The sequence below is a fragment of the Barbus barbus genome, assembly GCF_936440315.1.
Source record: "Barbus barbus genome assembly, chromosome: 23".
Classification (NCBI taxonomy): domain Eukaryota; kingdom Metazoa; phylum Chordata; class Actinopteri; order Cypriniformes; family Cyprinidae; genus Barbus; species Barbus barbus.
Genome location: NC_136751.1, coordinates 4,872,866 through 4,887,104, shown reverse-complemented (window position 1 = coordinate 4,887,104; position 14,239 = coordinate 4,872,866). Strand labels below are relative to the sequence as shown.

Sequence of the window (14,239 nt, the reverse complement as noted above, 5' to 3'; positions counted from 1 at the left end):
ATTTCAGATAAATGCTGTTTTTCTGAACTTTCTATTCATCAAAGAAACCTAAAAAAATTCTACACAGCTGTTTTCTACATAATAATGATAAATGTTTTTGAGCAGATCATAATATTAGAATGATTTCTGAAGGATCCTGTGACTGAAGTAATGATGCTAAAAATTCAGCTTTGAAATCACAAGAATTAATTACATTTTAAAATATATTTCAAATGGAATACAGTTATTTTAAACAGTAAAAATTTTTAAAAATTGTGCTGTGCTTTGGATCAAATAAATGCAGACTTGGTGAGCAGAAGAAACTTCTCTAAAAGAAAACATTAAAAATCTTACTGTTCAAAAACTTTTGACTGGTATTGCATTTAAATAATAGGTCTGGGCATCACCCTGTGGAAATCCTGGTGTAACCTTACCTGGTTCCAGGTTGCGCACTTCCACAGACAGTTTAAGTGGTGAGATATTATCGGCCGCGATGATCCAGTCCCCACTTCTGCCCTGCTTCTTGTACTCCACGCGAAAGGCCGTGATTGGAGAGCCACCATTGGCTCGTGGGATCCAAGTGACATAAACAGAGCTTTCTGTCGCCATAGAAATAGTTGGGCGGTCTGGGGCCTCGGGAACTTAGGGATGAAACCAACCAATTAGAAGTTTGGAAGAAAAAAAAAAAAAGTAAACACAAACTATAAGATCTAATTATTGTGTCTTCCAAAAATAAACAGCAGTTTTCATGTCAAGTGCGAGATGTAACCTCAACATCCATCAGTGAAAAGACCAAAAGAGCAGACAAAAATAAAATAAACCAACACACACACACACACCAGACCGACAGCATGCCAGATTCAATTGAGTACTTACTGAATGGGCTCTGAGCCATAGACGCAAGCAGAGAGAGAAAGACAGAGCAAAATTTATGTGGCAAATAAAACTGGGTCCATACCCATTAAAATCTAAATCTGCACACGCACACACTCAAACTCTATTTACAGAAATGCATCTCACACATCTGTGAGTCCCTGTGCATTTTATAAGATTATTATTTCACCCAAAGTGAACATTTACTCACCCTCATTTCGTATTTTGACATGGAATACAAAAGAAGACATTTTGAAGAATCTTCTTGCACTCTTTATCATATATGAAAGCATATTATGACCAGAAAGTTGGCTTCGGAAGCCTCAAAATAAGTTGTGTGGACTAAACTTCTGTGAAGTTTTTTGGTGCCTGGTCACAAAATGGTTTCACTGTATGAAGAAATAAGCATGAACACTCTTCAAAATATCTCCTTTTGTGCTCCACGGAACATATATGAGGATTTTCATTTTTTGGTGAACTACTCTTGGAGGGTAAGTACATTACTGATCATTAGCAAGCAGAAGACAGACCTTTGTGGTGTAATAGTGGTGTAACCGTCCCCCTACCTCTGTCATGTATGACCACTCCATAGTAAGTGTTGGTGGTTTTATCTTCTAGTGCTTTCTCTGGAAGAGACACAATCGGAGCCTTGGAGGGGTTCTTATTAGAAGACGTCCTCTCTGAGAGGAAGAGAAAGAAAAGTTGATTTGCCGCTGTTGCCCCTGGCTTGCTTAGTTGGGGGCACTTCATTTCCAGCGATATCGTCGATTTGATTGCACAGATACTATTTAAAATCAACTGAGCTGGATGATGACGTTACTGAATTCAATGATGAACTGCCTTTTAACTGAAAATTGAGTGTTTACTATTGTCCTTTTGCATTATTGACAGACTATTTTCCTATTTAATACTGTCAAGCTGCTTTGACACAATCTGTATTGTTAAAATCACTATATAAATAAAGGTGACTTGACTCGATTCATAATGTTGCTGTTGGTGATCATGCTGTATTATGATGGAAAACATGGTTGGACTTTTTCTTTTTTTCTTTTTTAACCAAACAAAAAGTGTGCATTATGAGCAGCAAGTAGCAAAGGCAAAAGTTATTTCTTATGCTTACTTTAAATAAATGCATGAGCTAGAAAATATCAAAATATTTGCCAATGCAATCATGAAAATTCATTGCATCATATTTCTTTATTACTGTAAATTATGTAAAATGTAAATTAATTACTTACATGTGCTATAGAATATAGTATAATATTATATTATATAAATCACATACACTACCATTTAATAGTTTGGAGATGGTAATAATTGTTTCTCTTACGCCCACCAAGGCAGCATTTATTTGCTCAAAAATACAGTAAAAATATTAATATTGTAAATTTTTACTATAATTTAAAACTCTTCTATTGATAGATAGATAGATAGATAGATAGATAGATAGATAGATAGATAGATAGATAGATAGATAGATAGATAGATAGATAGATAGATAGATAGATAGATAGATAGATAGATAGATAGATAGATAGATAGATAGATAGATAGATAGATAGATAGATAGATATAAGCATAAGTAAGAATACTTTTAAATAAGCAATCCTGGAGGAATAAATACATAAAAAATTATGCAGGATTGCTTATTTAAAAGTATTCGTATGCTTACTTTATGCTTATTTAAAGTAAGCATGAGAAATAACTTTTTCTTTTGCCACTTGTTGCTCATAATGCACACTTTTTGTTTGGTTAAAAAAAAGAAAAAGTTCTAAAAATTCTTGCTGACCCCCAAACTTTTGAATGGTGATGTATGTGTAATATAACAAATTCATTTTTTTCTAACTCAAAACACAATTCTTGACCTATCTTCCACTGCTCAGATTCACAGAATTCTGATCTAGCTCTGATGTGATCAAAGCCAAACAGCTTTGGAAAAGTGAAAATGAGCTTCAGCTGGATAAAATGCAAACCGTATTCTCACCCTTTCCAGTACGGAAGGTCAGCATGGCGGGCTGGCCCTCTCCTGCAGCGCTGCGGGCCACCATCAGAACCTCATACAGGCTGGACGGCTCCAGCTCAGACAGGGGCAGGGATTTCTCACTGCCTGGCACCCGCACCGTGTGCCAGTTCCCCACCACATGACCCATGTCGTCCACCTACAGGGACATTCAGCACATGCGCAGTTAAGAGACAGTCTTACCTTATGTAGGAATCTCATGCACCTAACAACCCACATATTCTGTCCCTGACTGCACATACAGCACGTAAAGTTCAACAAAGAACAGTAACGTCTTTCTTTATTCTCCTACTCTGAATTATGACAAAAGATCAACCCACTCAACTATTCCTGAGAGCGAAAGCTGTGTCACTTTTTCCAGAGCCAATATGACAAGCACTGCCAATGCAATCTTGAAAAGAACCAGAGCAGTTATATTAGCCAAGGGAGCTTATTATTGAAGAAAACACAGGCTTTTAAAGAGGAAATGACCAACTTCTTACCAAAACTCTCTTGGCTGGCAGATACTGCTGAATTGTGTTAGCGCTGACTTTTACAGTAAACGGCACAGGGCGTTGTTATGAGTATGTGCTCATTCTCAAATCTAATAACTATAAATCTGACCTGATAACTAACGCCAGGGGAAAGAAGAGGGTGGAGCGCAATTCAGTCATTCTTGACGAAGTAATAATTATCTACATTTTGTGCCCCACTTAAAAAGTACATCAGTAAAACATTCATAATGGAAAATCTACAAGTGTACTTTATGATTTCTTACCTTGCGATATTTAACAAAGTATGCATTGATAGGGATGCCCCAGTCTCGACCTGCTCGCCACTCTAGATCATACATGTTAGGTTTGTGCGTTTGTGGTGGGCTGATTATGATTGGTGCTTCTGGCGTAGGTTGGTCGCCGATTCTCTCAGTGGGCAGTCCTGTAGTTTCGCCAATCACCCCCTCCCGTATGGAGGGAAACAGTTCATCACCCTCATCGCTCTGGATAGGGTGGACAGAAGGCTGCGTATTCATGGGAGCTCCAGACATAGAACTAGACTGGGGTTCTATAGGGCAAAAAAAGAACTATTTTGGTCATACATATCTTTTTAATTTTTTTTTCCAGATATACTTTTTATTTTTTAATAGTCATTTTAATTATTCTTAAAGGGATAGTTCACCTAAAAATTAAAATTTGACATTTATCTGCTTACCCCCAGGGGAACCAAAAGATGTTGTTTCTTCAGTAGAACACAAAAGAAAGATTTTTAACTCGTTGCAGTCAGTCAGTCATATAATGGCAGTCAATGGGACTCACGGCTTTGAGAGTCAAAAAAAACATACACAGACAAAACCAAATTAAACCCTGCAGCTCGTGACGATACATAGAGGTCTTAAGACACAAAACAATCTGTCTGTGCAAGAAACTGAACAGTATTTATATAAGTTGTTTTTTACCTCTGATCCACTGCAATGTCCAACTGTCCTGAGCGCATTCACAACAGTCGGCACGTAACGTGTCAATGTGCTCTGGCATAGTAGACCATAGATATATATACGTAGATGCCTCATTAGCGACAGTTTCTATGGGCAGCGATACGCAAGCCATCCACCATTTTTGGAACGGTCTGCAAACCTTTGAGTGCGTTGACTGTGTGTGTCTACAACAGCAGGTTATACGCATGTATTCAATTTTCATTGATTATTATGGTGATTGATGTCAAGTTGACCGTTCCAAGATGGCGGACGCGTCAACGTATCCGGAGCGGTTGAACAGGGAATCTATACATAATGTAGTAGACACATGCACAGAAGCGATCTAAACAATGAGTGACGTATACGCATGACAGATCGCTTCAGCGCATGCATCTACTATGCCAGAGAACGTTGACACGTCACGTGCTGGATGCTGTGAATGCGCTCAGGACAGTTGGACACTGTGGTGGATCAGAGGTACAAAATGATATAAATACTGTTTCTTGCACGGACCGATTGTTTTGTGTCTTAAGACCTCAATGTATCGTCATGAGACACAGGGATTAATTTGGTTTTGTCTTTGTATGTTTTTTTGGACTCGCAAAGCCGTGGGTCCCATTGACTGCCATTATATGACTGACAGACTGCAACGGTTTGACTTAAAAATCTTAATTTGTGTTCTACTCAAGAAACAAAATCACCTACATCTTGCCCTGGGGGTAAGCAGATAAACATCAAATTTTCATTTTTGGGTGAACTATCACTTTAAATGGTATTTATTTTTCCAGTACAATATTTTAAGCTGATGTTATTACAGTGTAATTACACAAATAAGTAGCAAATCATATTAATTAACAACATTACTATAGTACTTAATACTAGTTTCTATGGGGTTAAGGTTAGGGTAAGGTGTAGGGGTAGTTGCTTGTAATTATGCAAAATTTACTGTTATTACTACAGTAAGTACATGTAACATTTGTAACCCGTTAAAATAAAGTGTTACCATTTTGCTTTTCAAATAGTACATAAGTTAATTAAGCACAGCTATGGCACTTTGACTGGCAATATGCGAGGCTGGAAACTACTTTTCCAACTTTTAGATTTCCACTGGCATTAAAATAAAAAAGCCGGAAACCTCCAAGGGAACATGCAATAAAGCTCCATTATTAATTTATTTTTATTAAACCCCACCAGAATGGTCCACTTGGGAATCTGTGCTTCTGACACTGGCTTGGCAGCCGATCATCTGAGCAGAATGTTAGTGAACTTGGATTTAGTGAACGGCAACATAAACTCGTATACATGTGGATTCCTTTTACGTGCGAATAGCTGTTCACCATGCATGTTGTATACATGTTACAATATTCATATCACCACAGAGTAAGGGTCAGATAGCAATTGAGTAATCCTAGCTTAACAGCTGAAGAGCAGTTGTAGGAGAGGTGGGGTTTGTTGCTGGTTCTTAGGGTCTCTCATTCGTAGTTGTTGGGTGTGTGGCACTGGTTTACCTTACAAAACAAACAGCCCCAGAGTCAGTAACACTAGAGCTCAAACTGGGCCCGACGCCAGCCACCACACATTCCACCCTTCGGCCATTAAAATACCAGAGTGAATCAGAGCCCTACACCAGCTCACAAACCCACCTTCCAATCATGTCTTGTTTGAGCTATAGGGCAAGCCATGAATGCTTTATGGGTAAGCCACGGTCTTACACCTGGCATCTGAAATGAATAAAGTGTACTAAGCTGTTATATGTTTGAATAAATTTTCAGTGTAACAACGAGTTACACTGAAATGTGACTCCAGGTCCACCTTTAAAGTAAGCCTATGAGCCTGTCCCAATACCAACACTTGCGTGCACATGTATGGAATTGCACAAGACTGTCCCAGATCTGGAAAATGCCAAACCTCAGTGCCCTCAACACACACTATTAAATCCACATCATCTCTAAAACCGCTTAGGAACATTATTTAAGGTTAAGTATAATGCATCCCATCATTCATGTTCAGGAACTCACCTGCCATGAGAATTCCAGAAACACTCCACAGTGCAAGTTACATACAATTTGGTACCAAAACGTAACATTTTCTTGGTGCACAGATTAGTATGTGTTTTTTGTAAAATGTTTGCAACTGTCTGGACAACTGAACAGACATTTCGAAAAGTGCAAAGTACTGAAAATTAAAATATGTATATAAGGCAGAGTCAAAATTGAGAACTTTACTTGCATTGTTACAACACTATGATGTAAGTCTGTTCCATCTTGCAGTATTCATGCTTACTTGGCGCATTTTCAGTATTTGGCCCAAGTGTTCGTATAAGTAGATAAGTGGTCAAGTGCACAGACTGCAAGTGTGGGTAGTGGGACAGACCCGCTGTCTTTTTAGGGGGTAGTTCACCCAAAAATGAAAATTCTGTCATTAATTCCTCATCCTAATGTCATTAGAAATCCGTAAGACTTTTATTAATCTTCACAAGACAAATTAAGATATTTCTGATGAAATCCGGGAGCTTTCTGACCCTGCATAGACAGCAACGCAACTACCATGTTCAAGGCTCAGAAAGGTAGTAAAGACAGCGTTAAAATAGTTCATGTGACATCCGTGGTTCAACCGCAATGTTATGAAGCTACGAGAATACTTTTTGTGTGCAAAGAAAACAAAAATAACTTTATTCAACAATTTTTTCTCTTCCGTGTCAGTCTTCGAAGCCTGTTCAAAAATGTTTTATTTATTTTTATTTTTTTAATTTTAACAATATCCTTTCTACATTGCTGGGCCTTTAGCGTGTCAGTTGCATTGCGTCTGACGGGTTTGGAATGACATGGGGATGAGTAATTAATGACTGAATTTTCATTTTTGGGTGAACTATCTCTTTAACTGTTCTATAATCCAGATTTGATATATAATTCATTTTTGTGACACATACAGTACTGAAGCCTTAAACATCAGTTAGGGGTCTGTTCAAATCCCTAATTGTTAGTATGTGCAATAGTAATAGCGATGCTTGCCTTAGCAAACACCACTGATGAAAGCATGATACAGTAAATATTGTTCTGACTCTTTGATCTTCTCTCTTCTTCTGTAGAGTAGGTCTTTCTTTGTGACTCACATGTGCCTGACTATGTGTGATCATTAATGACTGGCGTGATGAGAGGAACAATCAGGCCTCAGACTGCGCTTGGGCTGTACATCATCTCGACTCACCCACTGTCAAAATGGTCTCTGCCATGGCAGAGCCAAGCTCACTGGAAGCCTAGCATGTGTACTGGCCAGCATGAGCGGCAGTCACAGCCTGAATGTACAGGTTGCTGCTGCCAGGACGAGACAAGGTAAGCTGGATAGCGTTGTCAACTGGCGACCTGCTTGCCGCTGGGTGCTGAAGTAGCAGGACGGAATGTGTGGTGATTGGACCGGCAGAGTTGTACCAGCGGATAACAGGAAGTGGTTTTCCACAAGAGAGAGTTATAAAGTCACCCTCCACATAGATGCTGCTTTCAGGAGGGAACAGGATTGTGGGCTTGGAATTTGTCATCTATAAGACCTCATTAAATCAAAATTTGACTTTTGTGGTCTTTTAAGTTAATCACTGAGGTCTTATGTACTCCAAAATTGGATGAAATGAACTTGTAGTATATAATGCATTTAAAATGTATTTATTTTTCTAATATGAAAACAAATTTAAAAATGATCTTGTTTAGAGGATCATATACAATTTTTTGTTTAATCGAATGCTCTCTCGAAGCAAGCAGCAAATCATAGTTCATTGTCGTGACAAACTAAAACCTGCTGGTTAACAAATACAGGAAATTAGACTGTGCGTCAAGACATTTCATGGTGTCTTTAAAAACACAAGTATGGTTAGTATCCTCAGCTAAATCTAAAGCATTATATTCACAATGTGTTTTCCCAGGCCCAGAGCTGATCACGTCTAACGCCGTTTCTTCTTTTTCCAGCAGCCTACGGATCTCAAATCTTGCCATTAAACATAAACAACTCTGCTTTTACACTGACCTGCATTTTATCAGTGCGAAATAAATCACCCTTGTAGCCGAGCCAGGAAAAAAGCAATTCGAGCCAACATTTGGAAAAGACCTCCGTCATGTTTTATCTATTCTGAAGTCTGCATATCTCTAAGCTTATCAATCATGTTTGGAGACACAGAGCAAGGCTGAGGAATAGCCTCAGAGGAGGGCAGGGGAGGGTTGTGTGTGTGAGAGAGATGTTTATTAATAAATATAGGGCTAGTTGTGTGTGATGTTGACAGCTGGGTGGTCTGGTGCTCGTCATAACCTTGTGCAGTTACTCCTTACATTCCGCTGTCCAAGAACTTATCCCCAACAGCACGCACAAAGCTCACTCTCACAGCCTTCTCATTGCCAGCCAAATACACCCACCCCAACTCCCCCTTCTCCAGCTAAACTCTCTGCCCTGCTGCAAGAATATACTGTCCCAACTCACTGTACGGTAAACCTGTGTTTTCGGCTACTTCTGCTAGTAAAATTCTCTTTTATAGATTATCCAGGGTGTTGTGGGTAGTTGCCAGGCTTTTATTAAGGTGTTCTGGATGCTTGCTATAGGGAGCATTGGCGCATCGTCTTACCTGATTCGACACTGAGTCTTCCCGCCGATTGTGCAGAGCTAATTCCGTTGTCAAACAGGCACTGGTAGATTCCCTGATCTTGAACCATTACTGAAGGGATGTGAAGTGAGGGGCCAGCGATTCGGAGGCGGGGTGAAGTAGCAAGAGGTGCGGAGTTGAGGAGCCATGCGATGCTGGGGGTTGGACTACCATTGGCAGCACAGGTGAATCTCACAGAGGAGCCCACTGTCACAGCCTGATCTGACAAACCTTGCAGGACTCTTACTTGCACTGTAATGAGGGGGGAAGTGCTGGAGTTAATATACACATAACGAAATAATACAACTATTCTCCATAAACGACTAATTATGTGTTTCTTTCTATATTTCTATGGGATATTCCAACTTAATTTTTCCAACATCTAACATTTTGTTGCTCATTATTAGGATGTATAAAGTAACAAAAATGGTAATGCTAGCATTTGTTGTACAGGAGTATAAACATTTAGAAACAGGATTATTATTAAGTTTCCAAGTTGGACATCATGTCCCATTTTATTGCATATTTCCTGTATTTGAAAACTGGAAATTCTGACTTTCACAGTTGAATGAGACAAAATAATTCAGACCCTTCATGCAAGGAACATTACACAGTACTGTTGAGCTTGAGAAGAACCTGAACTACATGGATTAAGCTGCCTCAAACTTTGATAACATGATGGGATATTAATATTCATTCCTTACCAAGCACATTCACAGTGTAGTTGACACTGACCACAGCTCCATGATCAGTTAAAACAGAGCAGCAATAATGTCCTCCATCACTCAGTTGAACATCATTAAGCACCAGGTTGCTTTGCAACAACATCCATTTGGAGCTCAAAGAAAGCTCGGCTCCATCTTTAATCCATTTGACCTTTGAAGAACGACTTCCTGATACAACACACTCAAGGGTCAGAGATCCAGATTGGTCCACTGTAAGATTGCGAGGAGTGACGGGATAGATGATCCTTACAGGTGAAGGGTCTTCTGAATCTTCATGAAAAGAAGGAATGCAATCACATTATTCCTTCATTCAGAAATATGAATATATTAATTTACAGTATACACCCATTAAAAAAGCATTTCAGAATAAACAGCTGCTGATTTTATAGCAAAACGTATACAGTATGAACTATATGGAACGTATAACTCAAATCTTTGTGGTACCTAGAAAATCGAATAGAATTTGCTCAACCAACCTCTGATTGTGAGTTTAGTGCCATGAGCTTCTACTTGAGTCTCTCGGGTTAGAGGATTATAAGCACCACACTTATACATGCCCTCATGTTCTGAAGACACTGACACAATGTGAAGGTTCCCGGAGGGCAGGATTAAATACTCGTCTGAAAAACAGACAAAAGAAACAATCTCTCAAAGTGTTCAACTGTATATTAATGTGTTTCTGGAGGGTTTGGCACTTGAAGCTGTCTAGTCTGTACCTGTAGATTGTTCCAGCCATTTCCCCCGTATCCGGAAACGTGGCAGAGCAGGTGGATTGCTGCGAGGAAGTGGGCATTCGATAAAAGCAGTTTCGCCTTTGTTTACAGTAAATGTCCTCCGATGGGTCTCGGCAAACCTCTCAATATCTGAATGAAGAAATCAAGTGCTCAATCGCTTCAAAGAAACACACGTAAAATAACTTTTTACATGACTACACATAAAGCAATGATTTTCAGTTGAAGAAAGAAGCTGTGAAGTTATATGAGAGAAATGAAACTAGAACAGCTAGTTTCATAATTGGCTACCATAGACAATAGTCAAATATACAGTTTAGCAATCATTCTACAAACTCTGACCAAAGAATGTGGCAACTGACTGATCAGAATCAAACATTTGTGGGAGCTGTGTAATAAACTGATATATTCATTCATAGCAGCAGCAGTTCATACAAAGACCTTCTGTCAAAGAGGTGTTTATATTGGATTGTGAGTGGCAAAGAACATGTGCTTTCCACTGAATAATGCAGCCTTATCTGCAACCCCGATCAAGCCCTGGGTCGGCCGCCGGGGGTTTGCATCCGATAGGGCGCCCTTCCCGGGCATCAGCTCTCGGTACGACACAGGAAGCCCCCAGGCTCATTAAGGATACTGCTGAAGAGGTGTCTGGATAAGTGCCAGACTGAAAAGAAAGAACCATTTCCTTCCCCTCCAACACTCATCTACGGTTGGCCATTCTAACAGTGTTAATGGCTCGAGAAATCCGCCTTCTGATACTTCCTGTCTTTCTTCTCCAGCGACCTCTTTGAAGTGTATTCTTGTAAGAGTGTTGTTCTTACAGCTGTGCTGAAAGTGTATTTGTCAGCATACTATGCCTGTGATCAAATGTGCCTACCTGCAATACGCACTCGTGCGTGCCGGCTGATGATGGAGCCTGTCTCGGACTGCGCCAAGCACTGGTAGGAGCCCGTGAGAGCCGGTTGGAGAGATGAAAGAGAAAGGGAGCCTGGACTAAGTTCCACTCCAGACTGGTGTCTAGGGTCAAGTGGTTGACCCTGAAACAGCCAGCTGATTCTGACGCTAGCTGGACGCGCTGTGCAACGCAGGTGGACCGCACTGCCCTGCTTCTGTACCACAGAGAGAGGCTCCACACGAAAAGTGAGAGACAGGACAGCTAAAGAAGAGAGATTTGGGGGAAAAAAGAAAAGAAATAGATCAACAGACCATAATCCATAAATATTCCTCCTACAGCTTGCTGAGAAGACATTTTATGCAATTTCTCTAATGGCATTTCAATTTCAATGGCTCGACGCAGGTGTGTGCTAATGTTATTTTTTTGTTTTTTTTGAGTGCGTTACTAACATGGGCAGTTGAGGAGCAGGGTATGGCAGACGCACAGCACAGCGGACAATAATCTCAGGCCACTGTCCTCCATGACGCTGTTTCACCTCCGTGCACTAACCTGGGGCCTCACACACACCCCCTCCACACACACTGCACACCTGGAACACATAAAAACAAACATTAAATCCATCATGGGCAATACAATATTTGAAAAGACTGAACATGGTCAATGACTGTTTAACATGGTTCATGCAACAGTTATAACAACAAAGGCTGTTACCAGCAAAACATGAAATGTGGACACTTCGCCACATATTTTGTGTTGATTATAGATAAAAATACAGAATTCTTCATAATTCTGTAAAGTGTATTTATTTACGGTTGCATGAGTCAAAGAGCTAGCAGAAAGAATGATCAAATTAGCTGAAATAATAATGTGCATATTAAAGTTATTCTAAGGGGTTTCAGTGATACACTAGGTGGTTGATATGATGTCTCTCTAACACTTTGGTCCAAAGATATGGTATCACTCCTTTAATGCAAGGTTGTAATAATTCTTAGCTCACATTATTATTAGGTAATGATAAACCCACCAACAAAAAAAAAAAAAACTCACTTTGAAAGGCCACAGCACACCTCCGCTCAAAAAAGCCACACAAATGAATGTAGCATTCATGACTATAAGGCAAATGACAACGGATGCAAAGAAGTTTATTACTTGGGTTTGCCCAGACTGAAATTTGGAATGCCTCAACAAGCACCAATAATAAAAGTTACCCAGAGGCCTACTCTTTCTACGGATTGCACTGTTTTCATCTTCCATCTGTAGCTGGTCGAGGAGTACAGCTTGTAGGAGTTACAAAACTTAACATTTCACAGTTAATCCTAAACAACACTTTCAGTAACCTTTATGACACATCCCCTTACACATGCCTTGATCTCGTACAGCCTTCCCCCAAAGAGAAATTTCTTTCTGCTGATCTACAACCCATTCCCACAGAACGCTTCTCCAGTGAAACATAAATTGCTGAACTTCTACGCCCCCACACCCACCCTCAACCTACAATCCTTCTTCTCCCTTGCTCTCTTTTGCCCCTTAATTTCTGCCTGTCTCCGATGGACTGCATTTGAAGAGTCTGCTTATGGTCTACTCTTAATATCACTATCCTGTCACAGTGCACTGCTTTCTCACAGACTCACAGTAGCCTGAAGAGCCTCCACATGGCTTTCACACACTCACACACAAACGTCTCAAACGCCCTAAAAGAAAGACCAGGGGAGCGCCCAAAGGGTGAGACACGGAAAAGAGTGAAAGGATCGTAATTAGGAGCATTCCTTTTTGCTTTTGAACCCATCCCTCCCCTAGCGTCAGTCCTCTGTATCTGGGCTGCGTTAATCCGGAGGGCCTTTGATCACAGGCTCCTGGTCTGTGAGTGTAGTTTGGGCTGGCAGACAATGGCCGCCCAGCTGTGATATTCACACTGTGGGTGCCATGGGGCTCTGTGCCCGGCCCAACATCAGCCCAAAGGACAGGCCACTCGACTGGGTCAAATTAAAAAGGTTATGTCTGGGTGAGCCCACTAAAGCTGAACAAGTCTGTGACAGGACACACATGCTCAAATTTACTCACATTCAAGCATAATAAATCCTTCATTTGTGTCGCTTTTTCCTTTTTAACGTTTTTCTTGAGCAGTGCTTGCTATATTAAGCGGCATTATTAGCTATCATTTCTTATAGTGTGTTAAAAACCTGACAGCTGACTTAACTGATGGACAATAAAATGAGCAAAAGAAAAATCCCATTACACTGAAGCACAAATCAGAGTTATAGCTTGGATCCAAAGTCAGGAGTGGGCTTTTTGGTCAACCACCTAGCAACCAAGCAACCATTCAAAACACCCTAGAATTCACCAAAATAATGCCCTGGCTACGATAACATTGTGCTAAAACAAAAGCATTTTAGCCACCATGCTGCAACTACCCACAACACCTTTGGATGAGTGCTGGACGTAAAAATCTAGTTAATAGTTGCATTCTGAAAGAATCTATTTTCCCATCATTCATTTTAGCTGCAGTGAGACCTACAAACACTCTTTGAAAACATCAAACATGCACATACATACATATCATCTCCCCCGCCCCCTGCAGGAACACTCAGAGGAAGACGAAGTAGGAAACACAGGATATAATAAACTCTTCCAGCCTCCTGCTCACGCCCCCTCAAAAGCCAAATGTCAAAGGTCAACGGAGAGCAGAAAGTCAGCGGGTGTCTGGCAGTTGTGGTCCCACCTCTTGGGGGTCACCTCAAAAAACAGGGTGATAAAAGGGTCTGCACTTGGCAAGCACAAAATACAGCACGGCATGGAAGGAGGCAGCAAGGCAGATGAACGTTTAATAAATCTACACACTTTTGAAAACAGATTACATTTTTTTACCAAGATTAGTCAAACTCAGCAGATCTCAAAAGTAAATATGTATGCATTGACTATAAACGTGTGTGCATGGTTCGTCAACC

General features: G+C 40.3%; 1 protein-coding gene across 1 annotated transcript in view; it reads right to left on the bottom strand.

Annotated features, from left to right (window-relative positions):
* LOC306843309 (cell adhesion molecule-related/down-regulated by oncogenes-like) overlaps positions 1-14,239 on the bottom strand; it is a 40,561-nt gene that overhangs the window by 13,991 nt on the left and 12,331 nt on the right. Inside the window, exons 2-11 of the mRNA XM_079374702.1 lie at positions 11,744-11,883; positions 11,277-11,555; positions 10,385-10,531; positions 10,145-10,288; positions 9,648-9,938; positions 8,926-9,195; positions 3,630-3,913; positions 2,837-3,011; positions 1,419-1,532; positions 414-620 (exon numbers count right to left, since the gene is read on the bottom strand). Coding sequence (XP_079230828.1) covers positions 414-620; positions 1,419-1,532; positions 2,837-3,011; positions 3,630-3,913; positions 8,926-9,195; positions 9,648-9,938; positions 10,145-10,288; positions 10,385-10,531; positions 11,277-11,555; positions 11,744-11,816 — 1,984 coding nt within the window. The 5' untranslated portion in view covers positions 11,817-11,883. The remainder of the gene's footprint in view (positions 1-413; positions 621-1,418; positions 1,533-2,836; positions 3,012-3,629; positions 3,914-8,925; positions 9,196-9,647; positions 9,939-10,144; positions 10,289-10,384; positions 10,532-11,276; positions 11,556-11,743; positions 11,884-14,239) is intronic.